Here is a 13253-nt window from a genome sequence, read left to right on the forward strand (position 1 = left end):
TTTCCTTGAAAACATTTTTCCAGAACTTTTCCAGGACATTTTCCGTCCCTCCAGCCTTGATTCTGATGTTTGAATTTTCTGTACAGACACTTGATGTCACGTCACCTGTACGAGTGGCTGTGATTGTTGAATCTGACCTACAGTGTCACAGCTCTTACTTTGATAATAATACTAATTTGAGATTTTTGAGCTTATGTTTTTATTTTCAGTTTAAAGTGTGTCATATTTGGTTCCACACTGTCCCACATTTCACTGATTAGGACCTGGCAGTTCTAACCCCCAGGACGCTAATCACAAACACAGTGACAGTCCCACATATGGTCTGGATGGAGATGATCATCAGAAAGGAGACTATGGTTGACCCAGCAGAATGTTCTGGAGAAGTTCTGTCTACAGCCTTCAGATCTACTGTAACTGTGAACAGGCTTTTTAACGGTAGCCAACATGTAATTTAATAGTATTTCCTGGTATGAACCAAAAAGTACAACAACAAAAACTGCAGAAGAGGTGACGTTCTAGTTCTATCAGGATCAATTCAACATCCAACTTCCTGTAACACTTTCCTATTTTCAATAATACAGTGGAGTGCAGTCAAGAATCTGAGAGCTAACAACAACTAAAAAAAAACAAAAACAAAAATTAACATACAAAATACTTTACAAAAATAAATTAAATCAATCTGCTTTTTTCAGTAGGGTGAGATGCGACTTCTGACGCCTCTGGTCAGTTTTAGTTAATGTACAAGTCAGTAGAGACGGGAAAGAGAGTAAGGTCAGATGTTTACAGAGAAATGGAAAAGTAAAGGCAAGACAAAAAAAGCAAGAAATACAGCAGGATTTTGGGGTGAAATGCAGTACAAATGAGTGTTAAACACATACTCTCTACTCACATACTCCTTCTGTGTGGTATTTGTTAAAAGGTTAAAGGGTAAAATCTTAATCTTAAACCTTATCTGATAAACAGATCTACAAACACTCTTGTAGTGAAACATAAGAAAACGAACCACGCTCCATGCTGCATCCCTTCACTTCCGTTTGCTCTTTGTGTCCGTGGTCTGGAAGACGCTGGAGGCCGACATCAGGTTCTCGATGTACTGGCCCAGAACCTGGTTCTCTGACTTTAGTTTCAGGTTCTCTTCCTTCACTGCATCAACTCTCGCCGACAGGTCTAGAAAAAAGGTTACAGAGAGAATTTGACTTTTCTTGGCAACGGCACTAACCACTGTCCTACCGCATCATCTGCCAGTGATGTCTTGTACCCAAAAACAATTAAACAGTAGTGAAAAGATGCAGCAGCTTTACACAGCTGCTTAAAAAAACAGCCTTCAGCACAGACCAGAGAACAAGTAGTAGTAATATGTACAGTAGTAACATGTAGTAACAACCAGAGACCTGCAAAACCTGGTGTTTATTCAAATGTGACCATATCAACACAATGATTTGAAGATCAAACTGGTCCAAGATGTTGGAGACCAGTCCGAACTGGTTTAAGTCGTTAGCATCAGACACCTGCAGCAATGAGATCATCTGTCTGTGGACCTTTTGACCGACCCCATGTATGAGATATGTGGTTCACAGTGAAGTGAACCCAGGTGAGTGTGTGTTTACCTTCCAGTGTGTGCTGCAGCTCCAGAACCTGGTTTATTAACCTGGTCTTCTCCTCCATCTCCACCTGGTTCTCCATGTCTCCTGTGTTTAAAACATGTTCACTTAGCTTTGCTGCATCACCACGACGCACATTTGAAACACATGAAATTTCAGTCCAAGCACAGGTAAGTGAACGCACCATCTATGTCGCAGTTCATGATGGAAAGCTGGTTTTCCTGTTTGGTATACAGGACTGCAGATGGACCGTCTGAAAGAAGACAGACAAACAGTGTGAGCTCCAGCTGAAGACCACACAGCACCCATGTTTAGACATCACTGATGTTTTTATTTCACTGTGATAAAAAACAAACATCACTGCTTGGTCAAAATCCACTAAACAGCCGTGATTGTTAATGTATTCAAACCTGTTTCAAACATGTCCGACTGACCTTTCTGTCACACGCTCAATATTGACAGAAACTCAATAATGTTTTGACTGCATTTGTAGACAACATGTATGTGTGTTTGTGTATGTACTATTCTGATCATTATTGGCTGAACACACGTCTATGATAACTTGAAGGAACTTGTGTATGAACTCTGAACAAAATGCAGAGAATTATGGACACCGTGTTTGTGTTTATGAGACAACATGTATTGACAACACAGGGCATGGAAAAATGAGGGACTGAACTTCATCAACTCATTTAGTTCCTACAGTTGAATACTTTCCAGGGCAGCTGGAACCACTCCATGAATTGGACGGGGTGTGCTTTACACCCAGAGAAGTCCACCCGTTCACTACAGGACCAGAGAGAAAACAACCAAGGCATGTTTTTGATTGTGGAAAGACCTATAATATCTGGACACGACCCTCAGACAAACAGGAAGAACTGAAAAACCGGGAATCAAACCATCAAACCTGTGGCCTTGATTCTTGGTCATGCAGAAGACATTAGTTGATAGATTATGCAGCACTTGAGAATCAATAAAAAAAAAAATCATCAGAGCTGAAGTTATATTATTGATTTCTATCACAACACTCTAATGTAAATGAACTCCATGATTCAGGAGTCTCCCACTATCCCAGAAACAGGAGGTCCACATGTGGTAATACCAGGCTGGATACAGGTGTGTTTGGCTGAAACCAGGCCACTGCTAATACATCAACACTGTCATTCTTCTGCTTCCCTGCTTGCTTATGTGGATATTTAATTACATCAGATGATTTAGATATGATGTGATTGACCAGAGTCTAACAGAGGCAGCAGCCAATCAAAACACATCAACAACACATACAAAGATCTACAGCCAATCCATCACTACTTAAACTAAGTGATTCGTCTAAATATTACAATTTTAGAGCTGCTCAAAATTCCTAGCCGCGCCCCAGTCTGATAGCAGTTGGATCCTCATTTCTCCAAGTTCGTGATGCGTTCGATAAACACACAGACAACACTCCGCCTGTACCGCACACAGTCACTGTCATAGTCAAAGACCGTAACATACATTTTGGAATATCCGGGGAGGCTATGTGCTAACCATGTATAAACCAAACTTTGCACACAAAAAACGGGTTTAAATTAATCGATTTAAAAGCTAAATACGCGTTGTAGTGTCCGATAATGGGTGCTGTGGCAGCTAGCAACAACGTACTGACTCGAGAAGCAGAAATCAACGTTGAGATTCACCGGCAGTTATTTTTAAAATACAAATAAGAAAAGCGGGCAGTTTAAATGTCATTTCATGAGTACATTTCGAACAAATAAATCATTCTCTGGTCGTCAACCGGTGAGCTCAGCTAAATGCTAACGGTCTGCTAGCGTTGTAAACCGGGTAGAATAACACATAACGGTTGTAAAACGTATATTCTCTGTGTTAAAGGAAACACAGCAGCAACAACACAAGAACGTAGAAATATTGTTAGACTCACCTAGAGCAAGAACCGACCGTGTAAAGACTGGGGAGTGTGTGATGCTGATGTTAGCTTTACTCTACCGTCGATGTCGTCACCACGTCTACCGACTGCCACTTTACTTCACTTCCCGGGAGAGGGCGCCCTTGTTCGATTGTACACTTAATGGGTGTGAAAACTTTTACACCAAATAAAATTCAACAAGCATCTTGACCATGTCAATTGGGGATATAGTGGAGAGTATAACGTTTCAAGTACTACGTCTTTATGCAAGTACCAGGGAGAGATGTTGACAAATAGTTATGCACAGTGAAAGTGAATTATTGTCACTAATGCACACAATGAAATGAATCCTTTGCTTTTAACCCATCACCGTCTGGGGAGCAGTGTGTGAGGACGGGTCCATACTCAGTACACCTGTTCCTGATGCCTGGTGAATTTGAACCTGCAACCTTATAACACACGAGTCCCTTGCACTGATGCAGGTGTAGAGGACAGAGAGCAGGCAGCATATTAAGAGTTGCATGGACGTGGATTACAGTGTATTTTTTGTGTATTCCTACCACAGATCAAACACATGAAGGATTATGTTAATTTTCTACTGTTATTTGAAAATATGCATCAATATGAAGGTGACTGTCCATGCTGAAAGACATGCTGTCAGATTCTTAACTTTGGTAAAAGTCCTAAATCACTCAGGATCCCACTACAATTCTTCAGCTTGGTGCAACACCAGCGGTAGCGGAACACATCAGCTACAGCTGGAAGCCACACCTCCAACCAGTCTCAGGATGACAAAAACCGAGTGAGTACACGGTGTTGTGTTTGCCTTTCTTTTTTTTTTCTTTAAGCACAAACTGAAATTATTTTACATACTGTCACTGGAAATACAGAAAACAGGACGTACAGAAAATAAACTGAAATGTTGGGTTTCATAAATTTAGATTTGTTTGACCGATAAAGGTAGAATAGTCCATATATTCTTAATTTCAGATCAAGTTGTGCATAATAGGCCTTCACAGTTGAATCTTCTACAGTAAAGAGGGTGAACCCAAACACACGAGGCCTATAGTTATACCAAGAAGTAGAAGAAGAAGAAGAAAAAGAAGGAGGAGGAGGAGGAAGGTAGTTGTCTGAGATTTGACCTGTGTCGTCAGCCAGAGAAATGTTAGTGAACGTCCCATCCTCCTCGTCCACTGCCGTCTCCATTACCTCGTCCTCTTCTTCTGTCTTCATGTCTCTCTTTGTGTTTCAGTTTTCACCTCACACAGTCGTCACTCATTCTTCTTCCCACTGTCCTTCTGGGGCGTTGTTTCTATTTTGCCTCCTTCTCTTGTCACACTTTTGACTCTTCTCGTCTTTTTAGTCCCTCCACCTCACACACACAAACCTGCTTGCTGAATTATTTACATCACTTACCCTACCTGCTCGACCGGACCGGTGACTCAGGTTACCTTGGTGTCATGAGAACGTGTCCAACAATGCGACAACATGGACTGTCCCGACAGGGAAATCTTCAGGGAGTAAAGTACAAACTCCTGCAAGACCACGTGAACGGAGCTCATAAAGATCACACCCTTACCCAGATTACTACAGTGAGCACTACACTGAATAATTAAAAACACACACACAACTGAAGGTAACATGAAACAAACGGAAGGAATAAAAGTGGCAATGGCCCGTACGGGGATCGAACCCGCGACCTTGGCGTTATTAGCACCACGCTCTAACCAACTGAGCTAACCGGCCACGCAGTCCGTCGTTACGCACATTATATAAATTACCACAATTAAGTCAAATGTAGGATTGAATATTATTATATAATCCCTTTTCTCTTCTCGTCATGCTGTGAGATCCCGCGATAACATGGAATTGTGAAGCGTCCGTTAACCAACTGTACGTGATACCACCTAGAGTGTGGTTTTTGGCTGTACTTCCCTAATTCTACCACGCTGTCTTTACAAAGCAGCTTTGATGGGGACACGTACATGAAAAAAAACGAGAGTTAGTTTGTTGTGAAACTGTTTTTTTTTTCTTAACACAAATCCATATGAACGGATCCAGAAAAATGCATTTTTCAACACAAATCCGTGAGCACTTGCCCTTGTGTCACCTAGAGGGCAGTATTTCCCTCTCTCTATTCCAGTCCTCTATGTGCATATGGACAGTCTATCTATCGGTGCGATCAAAACAAACTTGTCAAGTGTCTTTTTGGGGGGACCAAAAAGACACTTGACAAGTTTGTCTTGTTCGATTACATATTTAGCAGTCTACTCCTTTTCTTGTTTTAAAGCACTAGAAGAATCCCACACAGGCTCTTATGGTCAAGTTACAGCGATTCCAGCCAAACTCAGCCTGAGGGCCTGCTTACTGTCACACGGATGCTGTTTATCTCACTGTTGTTTTGGTCACAGACCTACCGTGTGAGTCCATCCTTTTCTGTCTTTACATGTACCCCTGAGTTACCAGAAGCTCTGGCTCTCCCAGAGCATTCCTCTTTCCCGAGGTTGAAGAGAGGAATGTATACATCAAGTGCTATCAGGCCGAGTGAGCCAGAAATCCAAAAAACTGTTTTGTTCATAAGTTATGCAAACACAACTCCTGGGGTGACATCACAACGTCAGAAAATTCACTGCTGAGACTTGCCGGGCTCAGATGTCCCATTGAGAAATGGCCGTATGTCTCTGAACATCAACACATACCCTTGTGTGTGTCATGTGCTCTTTCATGTCCCAGTGTGTGTGTGTGTGTGTGTGTGTGTGTGTGCGTGTGCCTCCTCCTCCACAGTGATATCTGACTGTGAAGATGTGATCTTTTCATAGACCAGATATAACAGCAGCAGGACACAGTCAGGCGGTCTCAAAGTGTGGTGTGGAAATAGATCAATACAATTATTAAAAATAAAGAGATGCAACAAGCGTAAAAAATGTTGACACATTTATGACAAAGTTATGACCAGTTTTCAAGATTTGGAGATTTTCCTGAATGAGCTCTAATGTTGAGGACCCGCGGAGGAGCCGGTTCATGTTTCGAACGGCATTGAAACTTTGGATGTTGGGTGTGGAACGTGTTACCATGAATCTTGAGCCCACTTTCATCTAAACATCATAAATAGTTTGTTTAACGTAGAGTCAAACAACCAGGACCTCTTTCTGGATTCTTCTCAGCTTGTGGTCGCTTCACAACTATAAATTTGTCTATGATGCAGGTAAAAGAAAAAGGTAAAAAAATCTAAACTTAATATTTGCTGTTAGTACACTATGAAAAGTACTATAAACATACAGTTTTTTAAAGATGAAAATAAGTCATTATTGCCACAGTGGTATCGTCTCATACTGTGGCTGTTGTGGTGACTTCTGGAGCTGAGTTCAGTCAGAGATCATGGTCTGAAGCTCTTGGTTCACTAGTGTGAGAAGCATGTGATTTTGATAGGATAAAAGTTTGTTTCCTGATGTTTTGCCCTCAAAGGTGAAAACTAATCAAATGACTAAAGTCCACACTATTCTGCCGCCAGTGTCTGCTGTAAGCTCCAAATAAAACCCAACAGTTGCCATGTGGTTTCAATCAACAAACGACCAGACCCTGTGTCTTTGAATGCATCGCTGCAGACCGCTGGAATGTAACCTGTTCCATGACAATGCTGGTTTGTTACACGAGCGAGATCTTGCAAAAAAGTCTGCAGTCCACACGCAGCGGTCTCTGCTGTGATTGAACACAGCTGCGGCGTCACACTGCAGTCGGAGCAAACACACCAAATAAAATGTAATTTGAAACCAACCTCTTCTATGGTCAAGGTTGAGTATTCTCCTGCCCCAAAATCACAGTGGAGGGGGACGAAAGACTTTTCTTCACCAGGTTCTGTACAACAGGAAATGCATTTTAACCCAATGGTTAAATAATCCCCAGTGATTATTTCGTCGACGTCATTTTTCAAACTGTTCTTTTCCAAGTGTTAATCTGTGGTGAAGGTATTTCAGGGCTTTTATTTTGAAAGGTGCTGAATTCCATTTCCAGCTGCTAGACGTTGATGAGCAGCCGTTGAATAAAAGATCCTTCTAAAACCATGGCCTTTGTTTTTCTTAATGTATGTTCTGAACAACCAAATGGCCTCTCACACCCATCCATCCACTGGAGTCAATCCCAGCAGCCATCTGGTGTCTGCAGCTCCACAGCTGGGGCGGTTCACCTGTTCATCACAGGGCCTCCTGTAGAGACAAGCCAACATCCACGCTCACATTCACACCATCACACCAATAGGGTTGAACGACCAGTCAAACCTATTGTCAATCACCCTGGAAATGAAACATTTTTTCTACGTAGACTTTCCCAGAGATGACTGGTCAGTGTGACGGTGTGGTCACCTGTTTCCATAGGTGAAGAAACAATAACTTCATGTCAGTGGCTCTGCCCTTGTTTGCAGATGGGGAGGGGTTTTCATGGCTTTGTTTTGCTGAGGGGTCATTTATTTGTACTGTTTACTTAAAGGTGAAGAAAACTGACGTAAACACCCCTGCTGTCCACAGTCAGTCTCTACTCTACGGACCACACCTACACACCATTGGACTGGTTGACAGACGTCGTCATGTGTCAGTCCATTTCATTTATTTGGGAATGCAGCTGTTGTGTATTCACTGAGACTTCTGAGACTCCTGTCCCATCACGACCTGTCTATTTTTCCTCTTATCTGACAATTAGAGCAGCAGGACCTGTTGCCCTAGTTCCCTACATGCCTACGTTCATTACTTCCATTGCTACCTGCTTGCAGGCTAGCTTACCTGCATAACTACCTATCTTCCTTACGACCTATGTGCTTATGAACCAATAACTTGGTTGCCCACACCTCTTTGGTAGTGGTAGCACACCTTGGGCGGTTCACCTGCTCACCACAGGGCCAACTTTTCTGTCTCCTTATGAACCTACTCACTTACTGTCCCATGTTTAAGAAGATGAAGAAGTCGTCAATCGTTGGTGTCTTCAAACCTTTTCACCTACCTTCCAACCTGCCTTTTTGCAGTGCTACACATTTAACAACCTCTAAGCTGCCGTCCTGCCTTTACATGATCTAACATTTTGACCTACCACGCCCAACATGCCAACCTCTGTCCTACAGCTTCCTCTAACTGTGACACAAACAACCTCACATTTCACCTTTTCTCCCAACTCCCTTAAGGTACATACCTGCCTAACCTACCCTCTGTGCTGGACTCTAACGCTAACAGATGTCCTCCCTACTTATTTACCAAGCTAACTACCAACATGTCCCTCTGTCCTAGCCTTCTAACATCCTTCCGGGACATTATCTCCTCAGCCATAACACTGTTTTTTTTTTTATTGCACAGACGTGTGAGAAGGAGTCAGTCCACATACAGCCATGGTCACAGATGTGCTCCAAGACTTTGAGCTGTGATGAGTTCTGACTTTTGTGTGCGTGTGGAAACTTGACATCAATTCATCACATTCCATTGTGACGTGTCTGTTGGTGCGGGGAGTCAGGGGCAGGGGGTGGAGTTGGACAACACTGAGGGTAACCTGTGAAACAAGTATTACAAACAAACGTGTCCCAGCACAAAGATGTATTAATAACAATAAAGAATGACGTCTTGCCTGTATTTCAGCTGATGGGACACTTGGACACACACACACACACACGTGATAGCACTGTCTTTAGTGGAAAAGTACTGAAGAAAACAGTCTTCATGTGACTAGCTACCACCAGCCCATTTCATCACTGGCATGTTACATAACGACACACACACACACATACAGTATATGCACGCACAAAGCCACTCGGTGTAAGGTTTCAGTCCGGTGCGGCACTGGCTTTTGAAATTGAAGACCAGTGACAACATGATAATCATGTCAGATATCAGATAATAACCAGCGCCGTCAGTCAAGCCATGTCCAGGCCTGTTGTCACAGCCACCGGTCCCTGGGTGCAGCTTTGGATGCTTTCAAGTTTAACAATGACTTGAAGATTCATGAACACAAACAGAGGCATAAAAATGGAACCGACACGCGAACATTTGAAGCACTTTTTTGTGCTAAAAATTCACGCAGCGGTCATTCGTTGAGGGTGGCGTCACCCCCTGGACACTGCACCAGTCCTATACATGGCCACATATAGACTGCAACTCAAACCGCATTAAGAAAGACCAACACTGTGCTCCTTTGGAACGTCCTGCAGTGCACTGTCAACAGAATTTAAAGTTGTCATGAAACTGTCTCCAGGGGGGTTGGGGAATCAGCACTGAGGAAAAACTGTTCTCCAAAATCTAAACCAAGTCCACCTTACATTGCTGATGTTCCTTTGACAACTACCGCGGGTGAACGGTGAACTTTAACCACGGCAAATAGGTCTGATGAACAGTCTGATATCACTGATCCTAGATGAACAGTCTGATATCACTGATCCTGGATGAACAGTCTGATATCACTGATCCTGGATGAACAGTCTGATATCACTGATCCTGGATGAACAGTCTGATATCACTGATCCTGGATGAACAGTCTGATATCACTGATCCTGGATGAACAGTCTGATATCACTGATCCTGGATGAACAGTCTGATATCACTGATCCTGGATGAACAGTCTGATATCACTGATCCTGGATGAACAGTCTGATATCACTGATCCTGGATGAACAGTCTGATATCACTGATCCTGGATGAACAGTCTGATATCACTGATCCTGGATGAACAGTCTGATATCACTGATCCTGGATGAACAGTCTGATATCACTGATCCTGGATGAACAGTCTGATATCACTGATCCTGGATGAACAGTCCGATCTCCATGGAGATTTTCTTTCTTTGGGAGAACAGTTTCTGTCCTGACCTGAGGATAAGGACAACACTTCTCAAATGACCTGTTTGTAACATTTCAGACCAGCTGCTGAGGACGAGACACACTTGGACAGTGAGACCATGACTGGAGCTGGGAGAGTTCAACTACGGTGAGAAATGAATGGGTCACAGATCGAGGACCAAACATTACCAGGGTTTAGGGCAAAAGCCCCCTAGTGTTTATATTTGAGAATGTATATTTTACATGTAGTCACAGGCATGTAAACCATATCTAAAATAACTAGCTAAAAGCCATAAAAATGGCAACACACAGTAGATATTGTTAGAAACATCACTCGACACAAATCTTAAGTTAACATGGATACAGTCTAACACTATCATTAACAACTAAAAATAAATAAAAATAAATTAAAAAATGTCTAAAAAATAAACAAAGTTAGCTAACAAAATTAGAAACCACAAAACCACAAGTATAGTCAACACAGACACAGCAACAGCTAGAAGCTAATAATGTGAGCTCAGCGAGAATTAGCGAGGAAAGCTAACTTTATTATTTCAACTTTATTCAAATTATATTATATTTAATGTTTTAGAAATAAAAATTGTTGAAATCACTACTTGTTTGGGAACTCCATGTAAATGTATAGAACAGTAAAGAAGTGCTACTTTATGCCAAAGCTGCACAGCAGCCAGTGTTGATCTAATTTGGGCCCCACTCTGCCTCTGTACACTCTGGCCATACTGCTCTCCCACCGCTCCCCTCACTCATGAAACAGATGTCGTCTGAGCTCTGGTCACGGAAAAAAAATCAAATGAGCCGAGTTACAGCCCAGCGTTGAAGGATGTTGATTATTTCTGTTAGCTGAATACTAACGTGACACCGTTCACTGTAACATTCTGTCTGACAGCTTCATGGCCGTCGGACCAACATCAACATGGACAGGCACACAACGGCGGCTGAGGCAGATGAAGACCTTGGCCGGGTTATAAATGGATGCTGGAGGGACAGCGGGGATTTATGACGCCTTAGATATTCTAAATTAAAATAAGGATAACTGACATTTATCTGGGTTGGTTCCATCAGAAGCTTGGGATTAAATGGGACATATGGTGGTTGAAGGAGCTTTTTATCTCAGTCAACAATTCCTATCTTCAGATTTTATTTCAATTTGTGTGAACCTACTTAGTGCTCTCAGTATGTAGGTCAAAAGTTCAGATAAATAAAGTCTTAACTCTAGCCTTGGCTGCACCTGCTGCAAAAGAACATCTGAAAGTGTCTTCCAGGTAAACCGTGCACCAATTAGACCAAGGAGCAGCTAGAATTACATTTATTATAATTAGCAACAGGACGCTGTGCTTTGAAAGACAACTCCTACTATGGGGACAGAGTGGTTTCATGGAACTGTTATAAATAAGGGGTAAGGGACTGTGGCAACCCTTGACTTGGTTTTCTTATTTCTGTCATTTCATGGTCATATCTAAAATGACTTGAAACTACTTGTCAAATATTCAGCAAAAACATCTCTCACATCTGGACATCAGCGCACTAGAGATTACTTTATCAAAAAACAAAATCAAACATCACTGCCTGTAAGCAACGACACAGACATGTGATGATATTCAGCTTTTATTCAGACTGACATAAAGTGATTTACAAAGAAGGACCTTGGCAAGAAGCAAGAGAAAAAAAAAAAACAGCCTTCGCAAAAGTGCAATCACACACTGTTAACGATAATAATAATAATTAACATGTACAGTATAGTCGTATAAAATCAAATATATTCTGTATGAGGAAAATATAACAAAAATCTCCAGAACCTACTCTACATTATTGTCCAGTAACGTTGTTGATCACAATCTGTTCACCAAGCTAAAAACACAAGTCAAAAAAATGTAGCTATATATATATATATATATATATATATATATATATGCGCTTTTTCCAGTACAAAGGAAATGATGGTAATTGTATCTGACATTTGCTGGTGTTTTTCTTTTCTAGTAAAATCAGGAAGTGTTCATTTTCTTCACAGTTGATTGTCCTACAGTATAAATACATGGTGGTACAAGAATCACCTTGATGACGGATCACTGTTTGTGCTTAGAAGTGGTACAGGAAGTGCAAACCCTTTACTTTCCAGTCTAGGAAGATGAACTGACCCCCCTGCAAACTAACTCTATATACAAGAGGACTCAAAAAAAAAAAAGAAAAGTCCCTGATGTGAGAGGTTCACACTGATGGACGTAACACTCTCTCATGCTGGAGAGTATGGGGTGAAAGGAGAGAGTAAAACTGAGCAGTGAATGGATGGTTTGCATCTACAAGTATTTCAAATATAGTGGTTGATGACTGCAAATCTGACAGAATCAGCATTGATTCGTCGGACATGTTCACAACTGCCTTTGAGACAGCATCGTCGTCATCATCGTTTTAAATGTCGATGCCTTTAGTTCTACTTTTCCACGTAGTTTGTCCAAGTTACTAGTAGGAAGCAGGCGTATGAACACCTCCAAACCCCATCTCAGGTGGTTCTGATGTTTCAATCCTGGCATGTTCCTTGGAGAACTTTGAACTCACCCATAGAGGGCCTACTTGGTTTGTAGCCAATGACAGAGTAAGCCTTCAATGAAATAAACAGGTGCTGTAGTTCATACCTCCAACACAAGTCAGTATCACGATAACAAGGTCAAGAGGTGAGAAACATTTTTTTTTCCCTGCTTCTTCAGGTTTTTTTTGTTTAATTTACCACCAGTTTAGTTTAATTTAACCAGTGAGACACGTACATCGTTAATCCAGAAAACCACCAAAAAACCACCAAAAAACAACAAAGAAAGAGCAAACAGAACTGATTCAATAAAAATAAGAAAACTTGATAAATGTAACAAATATAACTGCAGGAGTTTCACATTTTAAAAACTGGATATTTTTTAGATTGGATTTATT

General features: G+C 41.6%; 1 protein-coding gene and 1 non-coding gene across 3 annotated transcripts; both read right to left on the bottom strand.

Annotated features, from left to right (window-relative positions):
• Positions 1-66: 66 nt before the first annotated feature.
• Positions 67-4983, bottom strand: scoca (short coiled-coil protein a). 2 transcript variants are annotated; one of them, XM_008317693.3, is made up of 4 exons: positions 4647-4983; positions 1786-1854; positions 1608-1688; positions 67-1167 (listed from the first exon to the last, which is right to left on the bottom strand). In XM_008317693.3, exons 1-4 carry the CDS (start codon positions 4735-4737, stop codon positions 1025-1027), a joined length of 384 nt encoding a protein of 127 aa, XP_008315915.1. In that variant the 5' UTR covers positions 4738-4983; the 3' UTR covers positions 67-1024. The 2 variants fall into 2 exon arrangements, with proteins under 2 accessions (XP_008315915.1, XP_008315916.1); XM_008317694.3 differs by lacking the exon at positions 4647-4983 and adding an exon at positions 3520-3657.
• A 193-nt stretch (positions 4984-5176) lies between these two features.
• Positions 5177-5250, bottom strand: trnai-aau (transfer RNA isoleucine (anticodon AAU)). Its single transcript has one exon. It is a non-coding gene; the product is annotated as a tRNA-Ile (tRNA).
• Positions 5251-13253: the final 8003 nt, after the last annotated feature.

The sequence above is a fragment of the Cynoglossus semilaevis genome, chromosome 9 (assembly GCF_000523025.1).
Source record: "Cynoglossus semilaevis isolate Cse_v1.0 chromosome 9, Cse_v1.0, whole genome shotgun sequence".
NCBI lineage: Eukaryota > Metazoa > Chordata > Actinopteri > Pleuronectiformes > Cynoglossidae > Cynoglossus > Cynoglossus semilaevis.

What these genes read in the sequence shown, in the direction of transcription:
- scoca (XM_008317693.3), bottom strand. Translation starts at nt 4,737, where the DNA reads ATGAAGACAGAAGAAGAGGACGAGGTAATGGAGACGGCAGTGGACGAG. An exon ending in TTCTCTGGCTGACGACACAG is followed by an intron (nt 1,855 to 4,646) that starts GTCAAATCTCAG and finishes GTCTTCTTTCAG; the next exon opens with ACGGTCCATCTGCAGTCCTG. An exon ending in CATGAACTGCGACATAGATG is followed by an intron (nt 1,689 to 1,785) that starts GTGCGTTCACTT and finishes TTTTAAACACAG; the next exon opens with GAGACATGGAGAACCAGGTG.